The sequence below is a fragment of the Schistocerca serialis genome, chromosome 1 (genome assembly GCF_023864345.2).
Source record: "Schistocerca serialis cubense isolate TAMUIC-IGC-003099 chromosome 1, iqSchSeri2.2, whole genome shotgun sequence".
Classification (NCBI taxonomy): Eukaryota; Metazoa; Arthropoda; class Insecta; order Orthoptera; family Acrididae; genus Schistocerca; species Schistocerca serialis.
This window is the reverse complement of record NC_064638.1, coordinates 1,234,137,869-1,234,158,338: the sequence shown is the minus strand read 5'-3', so window position 1 is coordinate 1,234,158,338 and position 20,470 is coordinate 1,234,137,869. Positions and strand designations below refer to the sequence as shown.

Below are 20,470 nucleotides of genomic sequence, written 5' to 3'. Positions count from 1 at the left end.
AGTTGTACTATTGTAGGAGCTGAGCTGGTGCTACATAATTCCTGAACTCTAAACTTGACCAATGTCATGGGTTGAATTCCAAACCCTCTCTGCAGTGAAATGCCATCTACATGAGACAGTCATTGATAAAGATACCTGACACAAAGAGCCCAAGTGGTATCAACTAGAAAGTCTTGCATCTAGTCATAAACCATGTAAGCAAGTAAATAAAAAGTTATGCAATGTATGAAGATGAAAATTCACTCAAGGAAACTATAAAACTATGAGATGGCTGATCAGAACATTCCTAAATCAGAACATTTAGGAAAAGCAGTTCCCAGTATTGCCAGTAGAAACACTTAAATAGAAAATAATACTCCTAACTATCATCAGAACTACATGTACCTTCTTCAGACAATGGAAAACCGAGGATAGATTGCTACTCACCAATAGTGGAGACATTGAGTGGCACAACAAAAAGACTGCTTGACAAGTAAACTTTCAGCCAAATGGCCTTCTTGAGGGTGAGGAGGAGGCTGGGGGTGGGGAGGAAGATGGATAGCATGGTAGGATTAGGGGATGGTGAAGTGTGCTCTTGGGAGCATATAGGACCTGTAGAGAGAGGGTAGGGCATATCGGTGCAGATGGAGAGCGAGGATGGGAGGGAACAGCGGAAAAGGAAAGAGGCAAAAAGACTCTGGGTGCATTGGTGGAATAGAAGGCTGTGTAGTGTTGGAGTGGGAACTGAGAAGAAGACAGGTGAGTGAAGGACAGTGACTAACAATGGTTGCGAGGCCGGGGGGGGTTATGGGAATGCAGGATATATTATATATTACAAGGAGAGTTCCCAGCTGTGCAGTTCAGAAAAGCTGGTGTTGGCAGGAAGAATCCAGATGGCACAGGCTTTGAAGCAGTCATTGGAGTGAAAAATGTTGTGTTGGGCAGTATGCTGAGCAGCTGGCTGGTCCAGCTGTTTCTTGGCCACAATTTGTCAGTGTCTGTTCATACAGACAGCTTGTTGGTTGTCACGCCCACATAGAATACAGCACAGCAGTTGCAACTTAGTGTGTACATCACATGACTGCTCTCACATGTAGCCCTGCCTTTGATACAATAGATGATGCTTGTGACCAGACTGGAGTATCTGGTGGTGGGAGGCTCGAAGGTACAGATCTTACATCTACATCCATACTCCGCAAGCCACCTGACGGTGTGTGGCGGAGGGTACCTTGAGTACCTCTATCGGTTCTCCCTTCTATTCCAGTCTCGTATTGTTCGTGGAAAGGAGGATTGTCCGTATGCCTCTGTGTGGGCTCTAATCTCTCTGATTTTATCCTCATGGTCTCTTCGCGAGATATACGTAGGAGGGAGCAAAATACTGCTTGACTCTTCGGTGAAGGTATGTTCTCGAAACTTTGACAAAAGCCCGTACCGAGCTACTGAGCGTCTCTCCTGCAGAGTCTTCCACTGGAGTTTATCTATCATCTCCGTAACGCTTTTGCGATTACTAAATGATCCTGTAACGAAGCGCGCTGCTCTCCGTTGGATTTTCTCTATATCTTCTATCAACCCTATCTGGTACGGATCCCACACTGCTGAGCAGTATTCAAGCAGTGGGCGAACAAGCATACTGTAACCTACTTCCTTTGTTTTCGGATTGCATTTCCTTAGGATTCTTCCAATGAATCTCAGTCTGGCATCTGCTTTACCAACGATCAACATTATATGATCATTCCATTTTAAATCACTCCTAATGCGTACTCCCTGATAATTTATGGATTTAACTGCTTCCAGTTGCTGACCTGCTATTTTGTAGCTAAATGATAAAGGATCTAGCTTTCTGTGTATTCGCAGCACATTACACTTGTCTACATTGAGATTCAATTGCCATTCCCTGCACCATGCGTCAATTTGCTGCAGATCCTCCTGCATTTCAGTACAATTTTCCATTGTTACAACCTCTCGATACACCACAGCATCATCTGCAAGAAGCCTCAGTGAACTTCCGATGTCATCCACAAGGTCATTTATGTATATTGTGAATAGCAACGGTCCTATGACACTCCCCTGCGGCACACCTGAAATCACTCTTACTTCGGAAGACTTCTCTCCATTGAGAATGACATGCTGCGTCCTGTTATCTAGGAACTCCTCAATCCAATCACACAATTGGTCTGATAGTCCATATGCTCTTACTTTGTTCATTAAACGACTGTGGGGAACTGTATCGAACGCCTTGCGGAAGTCAAGAAACACGGCATCTACCTGTGAACCCGTGTCTATGGCCCTCTGAGTCTCGTGGACGAATAGCGCGAGCTGGGTTTCACATGACCGTCTTTTTCGAAACCCATGCTGATTCCTAAAGAGTAGATTTCTAGTCTCCAGAAAAGTCATTATACTCGAACACAATACGTGTTCCAAAATTCTACAACTGATCGACGTTAAAGATATAGGTCTATAGTTCTGCACATCTGCTCGACGTCCCTTCTTGAAAACGGGGATGACCTGTGCCCTTTTCCAATCCTTTGGAACGCTACGCTCTTCTAGAGACCTACGGTACACCACTGCAAGAAGGGGGGCAAGTTCCTTCGCGTACTCTGTGTAAAATTGAACTGGTATCCCATCAGATCCAGAGGCCTTTCCTCTTTTGAGCGATTTTAATTGTTTCTCTATCCCTCTGTCGTCTATTTCGATATCTGCCATTTTGTCATCTGTGTGACAATCTAGAGAAGGAACTACAGCGCAATCTTCCTCTGTGAAACAACTTTGGAAAAAGACATTAGGCCTCAATGAGACTCTTCGAATATTTTGAGAGGGACTGCTAATCACTACAGACGCAACAGCTGCTGGTGGCTAGGCTGTATGGAAAGATGGTTGGACAGAGGAAGCAAGTCATTAAAACAAAAAGTTGATGCAAACATGGGTGTTTTATTGTAACTGCAGTTATCTTTAATGCCTTTGGTAATAGGGTGTGTTGTGAAACCCCGCACGTTGCCCCTCTTTCATGTTTTTGTTCGTCCTTGTAAATAATGTCATATGGCCAGATGATTAGAGATAGGTCTGAATGGTGTTTTGTTTCATCTGCAGTTGAAAAGCAGAGGAGAAATGAAGAGAGTTCCTTATGTAGTAAGAGATGGGACAGTATATTAGCCATGGCCTTGATGGCACAATATATTAGCCATAGCCAATGGAAATTCAGCAGTTACATTTATTAAAAAGTGCACAAAGGAATAGCATTCTTCCTGTTTGCCTTAGTTACTGGGAGAATGCTCTCCGTACAGTTTTTGGAAGATACACTTTCTTTTGTTTGTTCTCATCAATTTGAGGTGAAGTTTTGACTTTGACGTATGTAAGTTCAGTGTTTACAACAAACAGAAAACTGACTTTACCAAGACTTTTACATCAAGTGCTGAGTTAACATTCTTTGCCTTGTCACTAATATGTATATATTTTTAAAAATGAATATTACATATAATACAGTAATTTATTTGTAAATAAGGCAGTTTTTATATTTAATGTACACATTTCAAACACCACAGCATACAAGTAAATAATCTAGTATATTTACAGCTTCAGTTCTTGAAATACTTTCACATCAAAAAGTACACCCTTAGTGCACACACACATTATATGATAATTAGTGTCTCATAAACATAAAAATATTTTGATAGGGTACCATATTTTTGTTCCAGAGTAACATACAATTAACTATGCATAGAATTACGTAGTTACAAATAAAACAATTTTTAACGTTTCAGGGCAAAGCACTACAAAGGTGGTTTCATGGACTGGGAGCAGCACACAAAATCAAAGAATTCATAGATAAGTGCAATACTTAGAGCAACAAAAATTTTTTGTAGCACTTCACCAGAATAAAATGTGATGCTGTGCCTCCATTTCAGTGCAGAACCAGATGTTATACTCCTCATGACACCTGGAACAGAAGATTTTAAAGTTTACTGCAATATGCTAAGCATTAATGAACGTATGTTTGTTTGTATAATGATAGCTCTTATACCACTAATACACTCAATTTTTACAAGGTTTTGTGTAAAATGACATTAAAAAAGTACACTTTACTCAAACTATTTTTTATTTTTTTTACAATGCAATTTTGGGGCTTATACCTTCATGTAACTAAAGTTTTTACTAGTTTGCTATATTTTGTCGCTGCTGATCTTGTAAGGATTTTCTGCAGCTTATGGTTTTAGAATTTGAGAATTTCAGACAATTTGCTGTCATAGGCCAGAGTTATATATGGCAGTAGAATTCTAGTGCTCATCAGAGGATGGCTGTTAGAAATTTCAGAGTGATTTTGTCAAACAACTATTTCCTTTAGTGATATTATATTACCTTGCTTTAAGACTACTGAGCATTCAAGCTAATCGTGTTCTTTTTTTATTCATAGAGCTTATCTTTGGAATTTAGTCACAGTAGATTAAGCCTCAAAATTAGAATTAAAGGAATAATAAATTTACAACTGTAAGCAATGTACATCCCTCTCTCACACACATTGGTTATTTTGCTTCACCTGTGTCATTTCAGGGTGCAGCAAATTGCACATAAAACACATTATTTGACAGATGCATGTTGACAAACTGTATATCCAAAGAAGGATATTTTTACTTGTGTGGTCTCAGCTCTCTGAGACTGCAGACGTGTGTGCAAGTTCTGTTTATGTGAATGTGCTTGTGTGTATGTATGTGTGCCTACTGCTGACAAAGGCCTTAATGGCCAAAAGCTTTAATTATGTGAATCTTTTTATTGTGCCTATTGCGACTCAGCATCTCTGCTATATGGTGAGTGGCAACTTTCCTTCTCTGGTATTGTTACTTTCCATCCTGGATTTTCCCTTGTTAGATTTTTACTTATTTAGATAGGTAATATAATTTTTTCTTTTTGTTGGTTAGTCCACCTTCATTTTGTAAAAGGTTTCTCAAAATGGCAGAGTTTGCAGGGCTTTATAGTTCTTACCAATGATTGGTTGTGAAAGGTGAAGAACACAGCCATGTCAGATATCCTGCGACATGTTTCATGTAATGTAAATTTCTTGGCAGCAAGCTAAAGGAGACAGAGAATGAATAAATATTTCCATACCAGTATAGTCCTAATCTTTGCACATAACTGCTAAGTAAATCTTCTTTTTCCTTAAACACTTAAAACAATTTCATGATGGGTTTCTTTTGGAAGTGCAGGTTTTTTTATTAAGATCAAGTGTTGTTGCTTACTGGCTCAATTCTGATAAATAGTATTTTAGAAAGGTACATCTGAATTTATTATAGGATGCTGTGTGTTAGCCAGTCACCAGTCTCTGTGTATACACTAATACAAACAGATTTCTTGTTCACCACAATGTTCTATGCTGGCAGCTAGCAAGCCATATTTGATACTATTTATTCACAAAATACATGAATTGTGGCATCATGGTGCATGACACACACTATTGAGATCAAATTTCCTATCATCCACTGATTGCTGTCTCTTCACACTTCCTGCTCTGAGTTTCTATACATCTGGTAGTGTGTGTGGTTTCCACTAAAAAATGACCAATGGATTCAGCTGAAAGGATTTTCAAATAACCAATACAGTAGAAGTCCGATATAACCCTGTTGTCAGGGAAAGTGCTTTACCCCCACAGAACATCAAGTGCAGACTGGCTGTTGCAGCTGTTAAAACCTGTATCACTTCAGTTTTCATCTTTTCCTTTTCTTCAAGAATGCTTGTTTCAGCAATTCTCATATTGGACTGATGCTTTACCACACTAGCCTCCTGAGTATGCAACAGTCTTTATATTTACATATTTCAAGAACATTTTCAATTTCCTCATCAGAATTCACTATTGCAGTCAGCAGTCCATGGTGATAATTGGCCTTAATACTCACATGATGCTCTGATCCCATGGCTGAATTATGCCATTTTGTTTTGCAGGCAAAAACAAAGTTTTTATTTTTCCACCTTCTGGCTGCAACACATCAGCATTTGGATGAGCTGGACACTGATGAAGGATTAGTAATGCTTCTTCTCTCAACTTAAATGATCACCGGTGTTTTCTCACTGAGAAAACAATCTCCTCTTGAAGCCATTTTATGAAGGTGTCACATAAGCATTCTTTGAATGCATGTAGGTGAACTGTAATGGTAACATGTATAAATGCTTGAAACATTTCAGACTCTCACTTTTGCCTGTACAAAGCGGTTTCGGCTTATGTTTACCCAATGTATCTGTTACAAAGAGAAGAGTAATTTCATATAAAGTGAAGTTTCACCACAATTATACACTTCAAGAACATTGAAATTTAGATCTACCATTAGTGTGTGTGTTTCTGGAAACTGTGAAGGAAATTCAGCACTGAAAGACCTTCTACTTCTTCAATGCTCATTGGCTACTTCCACCCAGCAAACTATCTACCAAAATCAAAGTCTTTGTTGCATGTAATCAAAGCAAAATTTTGCAACTTGAGCTTTAATAATTGGTACAGAAAGTGGAACACATTTACTTTGCCTTGTTTTATTTACTATAAATACATTCTTTGAGTCATGTGTCTGTTCATAGTTTTGTCCTCTTTATGTCCATTCTCACACTACTTTCAACTCTAGCTACAAAAGTCCTTAGTTTATTCTCATCTTTCATCCATCTCCTCATTGTTCCTTCAGGAGCATGACACTCACATGTTGGACTTGCTTTTGTATCACCACTTAGTACACACTCAGTACTTTTTAGTTTCTCTCTCACATAACAGAAGTTAAAAAATGACAAAAAATGATGTAATTAAAAAAATTAAATTAATACCCAAAATGCAACATAGTTGGCCTTACACAAAAAAGAGAGCCATCATATGTACTGAAGGTAACATTTACTGTCACAAGAATTTATTTGATTAATATTGTGTATTATCTTTTCTTGCAATATAAGAGACACAGAGCTCAATAACATTTACACTTCCAGAACAACATTAACTTTATGTGAAACTGTAATGACTGTAAAGTGCAATTTACTACTTTTTGGAAGCAGGCTGAAATTTATAGATCTTCACTAATTTCTTGGGTCTTTTTTCTTCCAAATTATTTCTTAATTTTGATCAAACAAGCTCTCGCTCTTAGGCAAAGAAGAATTTCTGAATGGATGCAGTGCTGGTAGAGCAAGAAATGAGTCTCTAATGAAGTAGGCATAAGAATGGGTAACCATTTTGAATAAATTAATGATAGGAATTCAAACTGAGCTAATTAATTGTCAATATGAAAAAATATAAAAAATCCATAAAAACCCAATTTTATCTACTTTTTTTAATACCGTGGTTTTTCTTAACCCCGTAACAAGGATGCAGAATAATGCATGATGGGAATCTGGTTGTGCTCACTTCGATAATTATCAAGCATTGTTGTGTGTTCACTTTCTTGTATGTTTCGCAATGTTAATCACGAGACATGCATTCAGGTTTGTGTCCAACTACAGTCATAATGTAATGATAATAAGACAAACGAAAAGTGGTCTTCCAATTACTGTTTTCAGGGCTTGAAGGTTGCAGGTACGTACGATACTATAGAAATGCTAGATAATAGTACAGAAATGCTACATGCTGACTGTACTAAGGCCACTGTGTTACATAAAAATCTGCAGTATATCAGACTTTTACTATATTTAAAGGTTGCAGACACAATTTTATTAAAACATTGACTTGAAACTGCAGTTCAGTAAGTTTCAAACTACACTGATTTTCAATAATTTTATTCCTAAAGTCTGCAACATTTGTTTTAATTGAACTCATATTTCTGGTATAATCCATGGCTGCGTTTGTCAAATATCTTTCCACTTGTCAATAATTCAATAGGAAATATTAATCACAATCAAAAGTCAATAGCCGTGCGGGATTAGCCGAGCGGCCTAAGGTGCTGCAGTCACGGACTGTGCAGCTGATCCCGGCAGAGGTTCGAGTCCTCCCTCAGGCACGGGTGTGCGTGTTTGTCCTTAGGATAATTTAGGTTAAGTAGTGTGTAAGCTTAGGGACTGGTGACCTTAGCAGTTAAGTCCCATAATATTTCACACACATTTGAACATTTCAAAAGTCAGTAACTAGTTTTAGCAGTAGGTTGCTTTTGTATGATTAGATTAGATTAATACTTGTTCCATAGATCATGAATGCGACACTTCGTAATGATGTGGAACATGTCAGGTTAATAAAAGATGTCTGTACAAGATATTACATTACACAAAATATTGACACTAATGTTTAAGTTGTTGTTTTTCTCCCCCCCTTAATTTATATCTAAAAATTCAGCCAATGAGTAGAAGGAGTTGTCATCTAGAAATTCTTTTAATTTATTTTTAAATGTTAGTTGGCTATCTGTCAGGCTTTTGATGCTGTTTGGTAGGTGACCAAAGACTTTTGTGGCAGCATAATTTACCCCTTTCTGTGCCGAAGTCAGATTTAACCCTGCATAGCAAAGATCATCCTTTCTCCTGGTGTTATAGCTATGCACACTGCTATTACTTTTGAACTGGGTTGGATTATTAACAACAAATTTCATAAGTGAATATATATACTGTGAGGATCCCTAGATCCTTAAATAGATGTCTGCAGGATGACCGTGGGTGGACTCCAGCAATTATTCTGATTACACGTTTCTGAGCAATGAATACTTTTCTACTCAACAATGAATTACCCCAGAATATGATGCCATACGAAAGCAGTGAATGAAAGTAGGCATAGTAAGCTAATTTACTGAGATTCTTATCACCAAAATTTGCAATAGCCCTAATAGCATATGTAGCTGAACTCAGACGTTTCAGCAGACCATCAATGTGTTGCTTCCAGTTTAACCTCTCTTCAATGGACACACCTAAAAATTTTGAAAATTCTACCTTAGCTACAGACTTCTGTTCAAAGTCTATATTTATTACTGGAGTTGTGCCATTTACTGTACGGAACTGTATATACTGTGTTTTATCAAAATTTAAAGAGAGAGTGTTTGCTGAGAACCACTTAATAATTTTGTGAAAAACATCATTTACAATTACATCACTTAGTTCTTGGTTTTTGGATGATATTACTATACTTGTACCATCAGCAAAAAGAACTAACTTTGCATCTTCATCAATGTGGAATGGTAAGTCATTAATGTATATCAAGAACAGTAAAGGACCTAAGACCAAACCCTGTGGGACCCCATACTTGATAGCTCCCCAGTTTAAGGAATCAGCTGTTGTTTTAACATTACATGAACCACTTATTTCAACTTTCTGCATTCTTCCAGTTAAGTATGAATTAAACCATTTGTGCACTGCCCCACTCAAACCATAATGACTTAGCTTATCTAAAAGAATTCCATGATTTAAACAATCAAACGCCTTTGAGAGATCACAAAAAATACCAACGGGTGATGTCCGGTTATTCAGAGCATTTAATATTTGATCAGTGAAAGCGTATGTAGCATTTTCTGTTGAAAAGCCTTTCTGAAAACCAAACTGACATTTTGTTAGTACTTTATTTTTACAAATATGGGAGGCTACTCTTGAATACATTACTTTCTCAAAAATTTTTGATAGAGCTGTCAGAAGAGAGATTGGGCGGTAGTTGTTGACATCCGACGTATCCCCCTTTTTATGCAATGGTTTTACAATGGCATATTTCAGTCTATCGGGGAAAACACCCTGCTCCAAAGTGCTATTACATACATGGCTGAGAATCCTACTTATCTGTGGGGAACAAGCTTTAAGTACCTTGCTGGAAATGCCATCAATTCCGTAAGAGCTTTTACTTTTCAGTGAGTTTATTATTTTACTGATTTCAGAGGGAGAGGTTGGTGGAATTACAGTTGTTTCAAACTACACAGGTATGGCCTCTTCTATTAGTAGCCTTGCCTCTTCTAGTGAAGATCTAGATCCTATTTTCTCCACAACATTTAAAAAAATGATTATTGAAAATATTTTCAATTTCTGATTGTTTGTTAGTACACTTGTCATTCAGTTTTATGGCACTAAAGTCTTCCTGTGCTCTTGGTTGCCCTGATTCCCTTTCAATAATATTCCAAATTGCTTTAATTTTATTATCAGAGTTACTGATCTCAGACATGATACACATAGTTTCTGGAGAAAAACATTACTGCAACTACTATGATTGTTGTATGTGTACACAAACTGAACCTAATTATCACACTGGAATAAAAGCAAAGTAGCCATCACACCCAGCAAAAACTGTATACCCCTATGTAAGCCTTGCCTGACAAAATTGTTAATATTTCTAAAAAATCATGATATCTTTTCCACATTCTGTTAACGGTCTTGAGTTGGACAGTCACTAATAGGCAACAGTACACAGGCACAAACAGTTGTAGTTTTCTTCTCTTTGTCTGAGAAGTCATAAACTGTGAATTACAGTAGTTCATCTCTTACTTGAGCAACATACAGTACATTCAAAGAGATTCCGAGGTAAGTATGAGATGCAGCACGAAGTAAATACTGTTGAATAAATTGTAGTGAATATAGTTAAGTCTTTATCACATTCAGTTCACAATTCTAATTGTTATTGTGTTTCCTTATAGTGTATCCTCTTGTTAATTACAATGCCAAAAATGAGCAACGAACAAATTTCAAGTTTTTAAAGATAACAAAACATTTATTGAAACAAAACACCTTTATAATTGTACAGGAACCAACCATGTGGATGTTGTTCAGTGACAGCATCTTCACAGGTGACCTGTACTTTCAGTACACCACCTGCATCACTGTCAAATATGACAGAAAGAATTGAGGAACACTCCACAGAAGCGAGAGTGCTTGTGTATCCTTCCAAGTAACCCATTCTCACTCCTACTGGGCATATCTGGAACACCACCGAATGAGATACGTACACTTTGGGTCCAACTATGACCAATCTCCACATACTGTGGGCAGCACTAAAATTATAATTGATCAGCATGGTTCCCAGATGCCTTCAGTGACTTGTGGAGTTCATATTATTATGCATAATCACCCTCATCAGGGTGAGAGCAGTAGATTTCTCTAAACCTTTTTGTTATTTTCCTATTTCATACTTAAAACTATAATATATGCCCTTACACTGTACTCATTTTAAGGCTTGATTATACAGGGTTGCCTGCTGTTACACATTTTCTGGTTTAGACAGTATGTCACCTGCAAGGTAATTGGCAAAAAAGTTACATTGCTCGAAAAGTACTTGTTATTTTGTACTTTTCTGAGGGTAAGAGTAGTGCAAGTTCTGTACTTATCTTTTTGTAAATAATTTGGGAATAAAGGAGACCACTCACATAACAGTAGAAGTGTGGAATCACTGACAGGCAGTGATATGTAACAAACCAGTTTAGGAAGTATATTGTACTGACTGATACCACAACTCTTAGTTTAAGGGCAAGTTACCATCCAGATTCCAATTTAACAGGACAATTATAATGTCAGTACCCGTAATCTCTACCTTGTGGATAATATAAAATGTAAATTATTATGAAACATCAAACCTATAGAAATTCGTTAATTGTTATGAATGTCTTGAAATTATTGTTTTCTGTTCTAATTATTATATAATGAAATCATGTAATGCACTGCTGCTAAATTTTTGTATGTTAGCCACAATACTGAAAACAGAGTTGGGGGTCAGCCATGGTGGCCGAGCGGTTATAGGCGCTTCAGTCCGGAAGCGCGCTGCTGCTACGGTCGCAGGTTTGAATCCTGCCTCGGGCATGGATGTGTGTGATGTCCTTAGGTTAGTTAGGTTTACATAGTTCTAAGTTTATGGGACGTATGAGCTCAGACGTTAAGTCCCATAGTTCTTCAGAGCCATTTGAACAGAGTTGGGAACAACTCATAAAGTGCTATTATCCATCTGTACAACAATACGTATGTTATTTTGAAGAGAAACTCTGAAAGGTTTCCCCCCCCATGTATATTGCCGCAGCGTAGTTTGCTAATTTGCCGATAGTCAGTGCTAGTCACAAACATGGCGAGTCCAGGTGCAGAACGAGCTTTCTGTATGTTGGAGTTCGACAAAAACAAGTGTGCTACAGCTGTTCAATGGATGTTTAGAACCAAGTACGGTAAGAAGCTATTAACAAGGAAGATCATTTAGCACTGGCACAACAAACTTGTTACGACAGGTTGCTTGTGCCCGGCAAAGAGGAGGAGATATCCCAGTGTGAGTGAAGTGAATGTGGAGTGCGTACGAGGGACATTCATAAGGAGTCCAAAGAAATTGGTGCATCGTGCATCCCGTGAACTCAAAATGGCTCCAATGACAGTGTGGAAAATCCTGCGACAGAAGCTGTCTATGAAACCATTCAAATTGGAGCTAGTGCAGAAGCTCAATGACGACGACAAAGACAAGTGATTTGAGTTTTGTTCGCAGTTGCAACAACTGAATGAGGATGGAGATGGCATTGTTGATAGCTTAATTTTTAGCGATGAAGTCACTTTTCACACTAATTTGAAACTGAACAGGCATAAATGTCGAAACTGGGGTACAAATCATCCACACGAATGCATTGAATTTGAGTGTGATTCCTCGAAGGTAAATGTTTTTTGTGCCTTGTCACGTCGAAAACTGTACGGGCCATTCTTCTTCACCGAGAGCACTGTCACTGGATATGCCTACTAAGACATGTTGCAGCAATGGCTGATGCCTCAAATGCGATCAGACTCTCCGTTTATCTTTCAGCAGGATGGGGCTCCACCCCATTTTCGTTGTGAAGTTCATGGGTACTTGAACACAGAGCTGCCACATCAATGGATTGGCTGTGCTACAGAAAGGGACAACTGTTTCAAAAAGAATTACTTGATGTGCAGTTTAATGAGTACAGAAAATGGACAGAGAGAAAATCGAAGAAAGGCAAAAGTAATGAGAAGTAGCAGAAATGACAACAATGAGAAACTTAACATCAGGATTGATGGTCACGAAGTAGATGAAGTTAAGGAATTCTACTACCTAGGCAGCAAAATAACCCATAACAGATGGTGCAAGGAGGACATCAGAAGCATACTAGCACTGGCAAAAAGGGCATTCCTGGCCAAAATAGGTCTACGATATCAAACATAGGCCTTAAATTGAGGAAGACATTTCTGAGAATGTACGTTTGGAGCACAGCATTGTACGTTAGTGAAAAATGGACTGTGGGAAAACTGGAACAAAAGAGAATTGAAGTATTTGATATGTGGTACTACAGACGAATGTTGAAAATTAGGTAGACTGATAAGGTAAGAAATGAGGTGGTCCTACGCAGAATTAGAGAGGAAAGGAATATGTGGAAAACACTGAGAAGAAGGGACAGGATGATAGGACATCTGTTAAGGCATCAGGGAATGACATCCTTGATGTTACAGGGATCTGTAGAGGACAAAAACTGTATAGGAAGACAGAGATTGAAATACAGTCAGCAAATAATTGAGGATGTAGGTTGTGAGTGCTACTCTGAGACGTTTAACGTCTGGAGATTTTTACACCAGCCCCACGGAGAGCCTTTATGCTGAGACTGCTGAACTCCACTGTCCAAATGGCGAGCTGTCCTACTGAGTCGTTACTCTAGTCATCTGTCTTCCAAGCCTGCTCAGCCGACTCATGCCCTGTTTTTTTGACGCCTCCTTGGAATTAGGGTATGTAGGCCACCCTTCCTCTCTACTACCACCGGGAGTCCGCTTCCATCAACTGCTAAATTCTCTTTCCTTCCACTTTCCTAAAACTTTCTTTATAAATGGGGGTAGGGCACAACCTTGGCTTTGTCCCCAGACCTGCCTGCTCCATGACCTTTGTCAGTTTCCCAAGCATAGTCCCTCCCCCCGTAGTTTATCATTGACATTAGCTGTTCTATGCGCACAAATGGAGGATGCCACATTTATTTACACAGGGGCACTGAAGTAAAAGGTGTCTCACCATCCGTGGTTGAGAGCAGCGGGGACAAAGCAGGGGAGGATTTCCACTTAAAAGATGTCGATGGCTAAAAAGACAGCGCTCTATCTGGAGCCTAGTTAAAGTTACCTCCTCCTGATGACGAGGCCAGGAGGAAGAGGTCCAAGCACAGGGAAGAGGTTTTATGTCCCATAATTTATTATCGGTAAGGATAGACCAACGTGTGTGCCATAAAAGAGCAACACGACGAAATAAAACGCTCTACAGATTAGCTAAGGGAACCATTGCTGCTGATTTAACACTCGGTTTTTTATCCTTCCCTAAGCCACAGAATAGGTGCTTATGAGCGTAGCAGTTTTGTGCCCAAAAAAAAAAAAAAAAAAAGAAGAAGAAGAAGGAAGAAGAAGAAGCAGCAGCTACTCTGAGATGAAGAAGCCATAATGTAAGAATTTTGGAGTCACAAATTCCTGGCATCATTGTCGAACATGAAAGAGAATCACTAAAACTAAATGTGTTTTGTGCCATTTCTGTTCACAAAGTTTATGGACATTTCTCTTTTGTGGAGCTAACTGTGACAGGAATGTCATACCTGGACATGCTGCAAAATTGCTTGTTTCCTCAACTTCACAAAGATTCCAATGATTTCATTTTTATGCCTGATGTTGCCCCGCCTCACTTTCACCTTGATATGTGGCATTATCTTAACAACACCGTCCCACAATATTGGACTGGAAGAGTTGGACAGCAACTGTATTCGGCCTTCCTGTCACCAGACCTCGCACTTCGCCTTTTTTTTTTTTCTGTGGGGGTACAGAAAAGACAGTCTTCTTTGCCCCACATATGGCAGCTGCTCTTCAAGAACTCGGAAATACAATTGTTGAAGCTGTGATTCAGTAAATAGGGACCTTTTGAATTGTGAGTGGAATGAAATGGACTACCATATGTAAACCTGTTCTTTCTTTCTGAATCGCTCTGTATCCCCAATTCACATCTTCTGTGACTTATTGAAAGCATTTTATTGTGTCAGTCACAATATTCTATTAGACACGTTAAGTTTCTATGGAATACATAGTTCAACAAATGCCTGGTTTAGTTCTTATTTAAGATACAGAATGCAGAAAGTTTCCCTGGGCTTTTGAGTAATACAAAGAGCGACATCCCATCATCTGCACGGGATTTTTTTTTTTTTTTTTGCATCTCCTATTAAGCTAGTGCACCAACAAGAAATAATAAACAGGATACACAATTATATGTTCTTAGGTGTGCATATTCATGAACACTTAAACTTGAAAAAATCATATAGTTGACCGCCAGAAAGGATGCAGAAGTCAATAAGTTAACATATTTTGCTTATCTTCAATCATTTATGTCTTATTGGATAATATTCTGGGTTAACTCCTCACTTAGGCAAAAAGCATTCACTGCACAAATGACAGTAATTAGAATTATGAGTGATGTTCACACAAGTACATGTTGAATGTATCTCTCTAAGCAGCTGGCAATATTAACCACAGTTTCACAGCACATTTGTTTACTTATGAAATATATTACCAACAATTCAAGTTTAAGACTAACAGAGATATTCACATATACAACACAAGAAGCAAAAATGAGCTGCATTATTCTTTAATGAATCTAACTTTGTTACAGAAGGGGTGAAATAAGCAGCTATAAACTCATTGACAAACTAAGCGTGGAATTAAAATGTATGCCAAACAGCAAAAATGTTTTCAAATGAAGATTAAAGAGATTTGTCCTAAACAACTTTTTATATACCACAGAGAAGTTCTTGAGTAAATAAAATTAGTCTTTAACAAAGCTGTAAATGGCCAGCATGCAGCCATATAAAATAATTTTTTACTTAATGTAATTGGATAGATTAAAAATCTGCTCACCACGTGACATCTGGCAGAAGGGTTGAAGGGGAAGGAATAGGGGTGAAGGAAAAGGACTGCGAAGGTTTAGGGAAAGGAGCAGAGTCCAGAAAAGCCACCGTGGTTCTGGGTGATTTTTCTGAACTCTACCCCTTTTCCTAAATCTCACCAGTCCTTTCCCTAGGAGAAGGGATAGTGGTGTAAAGTTGGGAGGAGAGAAGAGGACGCCTTTCTGGCAGAGCGTGCAGTGACTAGTTTGCCAACAGGCACAGCGTCAGGAGGCTGCAGGGCAGGGAGTTGGAGGTGGAACGGAGCGAGAAAGGAGGGAAGTGAGGAAAGATGGGCGGGTGTATTGGAAGAGGATGGCACACAAAGAGGCTGGGAGACAAGAACAGGGAGGAGATGACAGGACAGAGGGAATGGAAACTGCTAGGTGGAGGATGTGGGGACAGTATGTTACTATAGGTTGAGGCAAGTATAATTTCAGGAGAGGAGAATGTGTTGTAACTGTAACTCCCATCTGAGAAGATGATGGTGGAGGGGAGGCTCCAGATGGCTCAGATAGTGAAGCAGCCAACACAATCAAGTTTTTTATGTTAAGTTGCATTTTGTGCCACAAGATGGTCTACATTGCTGGGCCACAGTTTGGTAGTGGCTATTCATCCTGGTAGACAGTTGACTGGTAGTCACAACAACATAAAAAGCTATGCAATGATTGCAACAGAGCTGGTACCTGACATGGTTGCTTTTGCATGTGGCCCGGCACCCGATGGTGTAGAATAAGCCTATAATGGGACTGTGTATGTGGATAGGGCAGATTTTGCACTTGGGTCTTCTACAAGGATATGGTCCTTGTGGCAAGGTGTTGGGATTAGGAATGGCATAGCAATAGATGATGTGGAGGTTGGGTGGGTGGTGGAACACCACTTAAGGAGGGGTGGGAAGGGTCTCTGGTTGGATGTCCTTCATTTCAGGGCACGATGATAGGTAATCAAAGCCCTGGCAAAGGATGTGCTTCAGTTGTTCCATCCAGGATGGCATTGGCCCAAAAAGTGGGCACTCCTTTGTGGCTGGTTCTTGGGGGTGGTGGGAGAATTGCAGGTGTGAAGGGAAATGGTATGGGAGATCTGTTTGCTGACTAGGTCTGGGGGGTAGTGCCTGTATGTGAAGGCCTTGGTGTCATACACAGCATACTGGGCAAGGGAGTTCTTTGTCACTATAGATACGTCATCCCAAGTTGGCCAGACTGTATGGAAGGGATTTCTTGGTGTGGAAGTGATGATGGCTATCAAAATGCAGGTATTGTTGGTGGGTTTAATGTGGACCAAGATGTGGATGGAGCCATCAGAGAGGAGGAGGTCAACATCCATGAAGGTAGCACACTGGGTTGAGGAGGACCAGATGAAGGTGACGGGAGATAAGGTGCTGAGGTTGTGAAGGAATGAAGGCAGGGCATATTGACCCTGAATCCAGATCATGAAGATGTCATCACTGAACCTGAACCACACTAGGGGTCTAAGGTTTTGGGAGGCTAGGAAAGTCTCCTCTAGATGGCCCATAAACAGGTTTACGTATGAGGGTGCCAGGTGGGTGCCCATGCCTGTACCATGGATTTGTCTCTACACCTTCCCTTCCAAGGACAAGTAGTTGTGAGTTAGTATAAAGTCAGAAATTTCACTTTTGCTGGCTTGAAAAAAAAAATTAAAAGGCTGTATTCAAGCATCTTCTAAGAAGAAGCATGTGACTGCAAATAATATATTGTTGTCCAAGAAACAGTTTGGGTTCCTTACGGCTTCCAATATAGAGAAGGCTATTTACACATACAGTGAGAATGTACTTAATTAATTAGGTAACAATTTAGAGGCTAGTGGCATTTGCTGTGACTTGTCGAAAGCCTTTGACTGTGAGAATCACAGCATTCTCTTGAGTAAATTAGAATATTATGGTGTCACCAACAGTGCTGTGAAATGGTTCGAGTCTTACCTAACTAACAGGAAACAAAGAGTGTTGTTGTGAAAGATCTATGGAGTACGCACTCAGTCTTCATCTGATTAAAAATTTATAATATGTGGTGTTCCTCAAGGTTCCATCCTGGATCCTTTGCTTTCTTTTGTGTACATAAGTGACCTCTTGTCTGTTACATTGCCAGATGCTAAGTTTGTTTTGTTTACACATTATACAAACATTGCAAGAAATAGCAATTCAAGTACAGATACAGAAATGGGTGCTAATCAAGTTTTCACTAACATTAATAAATGGTAAAAAGCTAATTCACTGTCATTAAAATTTGGAAAGACCCACTGTACGCAGTTCAATACCTGTAAGATGATATAAAGGAATTTATGAATATAAAATCAACTGACATTAATTTTTAAGGTTTTCATTATGTGATGTCATTCACTGTAATTATTTATTATTTTATTGTTCCTGCTATCATTTCTAGGTTCTATTTGGAATATGTAATACTCACTAAGTTTTAAGGTACTATTGAAGGAAAATGTAATATGCTATCAATGTAAAATGCCTATTCCATCTCAGGTTGTCAATGGTAAATAAAAAAATCTAATTTGAATTACGAATTCCAGGCTCATATACAGAGAAGAGATGTCCTCTTAACAAGTAGTCTGATCTCCACGTCCCTTACTTATGATCCAAAAGCTTGTGATTCCTCCTCCATTTTTATTCATTACTTGAATACTTCATCCACTTGTAAGCAGATCCAATAAGGCAGTAACATAAAAATTATTTATTTACATAATACAAAAGAACTTTATAAAATTTTACCTGCTTAAAGGAGGTTATTTGTCGTACATAATTAGCCGTTATCTTTCTCACTGGCTAACTTGTTATTGACCATTTCTTTAAACTGACTTAAGATTCTGTTCTCACGTTTCTGTCTTTCTTCTTTACTAAACATGGCAAGAGCTCGTTTCTCATCTGCTGAATATATCTGATTCTCCTTACGTATACGCACAGCTTCCATACGTCGATGTCTGAAATATAAAGACAGTTAAATGCATATACTGCTCAGTACAAGATAATGTTTTAAAACTTTCTCAGACTTGCTATAAACTGCAGAGGAAAACAAGTTTATACTAGGTAGAGGAAAGACAAGGCACACATGACTGGGATGAAAAATATGTATCAGATTAACAAAAATGTATTATCTGGACAATAAATGAAGAAATACACTGATGGGAAAAGAAACTGCAACACTAAGAAGAAGTTGTGTGACATAAACGAAAGTTGGTAGACTTTTCTCTACATCTGCAAGACGAGTGTATTCAAATTTCGTGCCGTTCACATTAGAGTAGCGCTAGTAGCACCGCTATGTGGATGCAACTCAGGTTTGCTTTAAATACATGCTGTAGTGGTCATGAGCATTAGTTACCTTTAAGACTGCACATGGTGAGTTGATGTTAGATAAAAATGCCTTTAAGGCAACAAAGATACCATTATGAATACCTCACTAAGTTAGAACGAGGTCATGTAAAAGGGCTACGAGTCACTGGATGTTCCTTCTGCGATACTGCAGAAAGACTTGGCAGTAGTGTAGCTACCGTACACAATTGCTGGCAGTGGTTGTCACGGGAATGAGTAGTCACAAGAAGACCACGCTCTGGATGGCCATGTGGCACTACCAAGAGGGGAGACCATTGTGTTCGGCAACTGACTCTGGTGCACTGTATAGAATCTGCAGCAGCAATCTGATGAGCAGTTGGCTCACAGTGACACAACAAACTGCTACAAATCAGTTACTTCAAGGACAGCTCCGAGCCAGATGCCCTGTAGCCAGCATTCCACTGACCCCAACCCACTGCCATTTGCAACTTCGGCGGTGTCAAGTGAGAGTTCATTGGAGGGCAGGGCAGAAGTCTGTTGCATTTTCTGATGAAAGCTGGTGCTGCCTCGGTGTCAGTGATGGCCATGTGTTGGTTAGGAGGCAGCCAGTTGAGGGCCTGCAACCTACCTGTCTGCATTCTAGACACTCTGGACCTACATCTCGAGTTATGTTCAGTGGCATGATTTCATATGACAGCAGGAGCACTGTTACGATTATCCCACACACCCTGAATGCAAAACTGTGCGTCATCCGGTAATTCAATCTATTGTGCTGCCATTAATGAACAGCATTCCAGGGGATGTTTTCCAACAGGATAACGCCTGCCCACATATTGCTATTGTACCGCAATATACTTTACAGTGTGTCAACAGGATCCCTTGGCCTGCTCGATCACCATTTCTGCCTTAAATTGAGCATATATGGGACACCATCAGATGTCAACTCCAGCGTCATCTACAACTAGCATTAACCATCCCTGTATTGATTGTCTGAACGCAACAGGCATGAAACTCCATCTTGCAAAATGACATCTGGCACTTGTACAACACAATCCGTACACATTAGCACCCAACATTCTGGCAGTTACACAGGTTATTAATGTACTAGCATTTCACATATGCAATGGCGTATCTTGCTTACATTAACCTGTGATCTTGCAGTGTTAAGACATTTAATATGTTACCTAGACAAATGTATTCCCAAAATTGCATTACTCTACATTAATTATTTTTTGGTGTTGCAATTTTTTTCTGTCAGTGTGCACACATTTAATATTTGATGAAGCAGTTTCAGCCATACTTTATTATATTAAATATTGGAATGTAAGAAAAATCTTAGAAATATGAATAAAATATTTTGAGACTGAACTGTTTTTAATTTACTTCTATGTATGGTCGATATGATAAAAGGGATTGAATACCCAGG

At 39.1% G+C, this 20,470-nt stretch overlaps 1 protein-coding gene across 1 annotated transcript in view; it reads right to left on the bottom strand.

Annotated features, from left to right (window-relative positions):
• Window positions 1-3,169: 3,169 nt before the first annotated feature.
• The window catches only part of LOC126419168 (NKAP family protein CG6066), a 67,654-nt gene continuing 50,353 nt past the window's right edge, over window positions 3,170-20,470 (bottom strand). The window contains exons 5-6 of the mRNA XM_050086300.1: window positions 18,487-18,695; window positions 3,170-3,913 (exon numbers count right to left, since the gene is read on the bottom strand). Of these exons, the coding sequence (XP_049942257.1) occupies window positions 18,518-18,695 (178 nt within the window). The 3' untranslated portion in view covers window positions 3,170-3,913; window positions 18,487-18,517. The remainder of the gene's footprint in view (window positions 3,914-18,486; window positions 18,696-20,470) is intronic.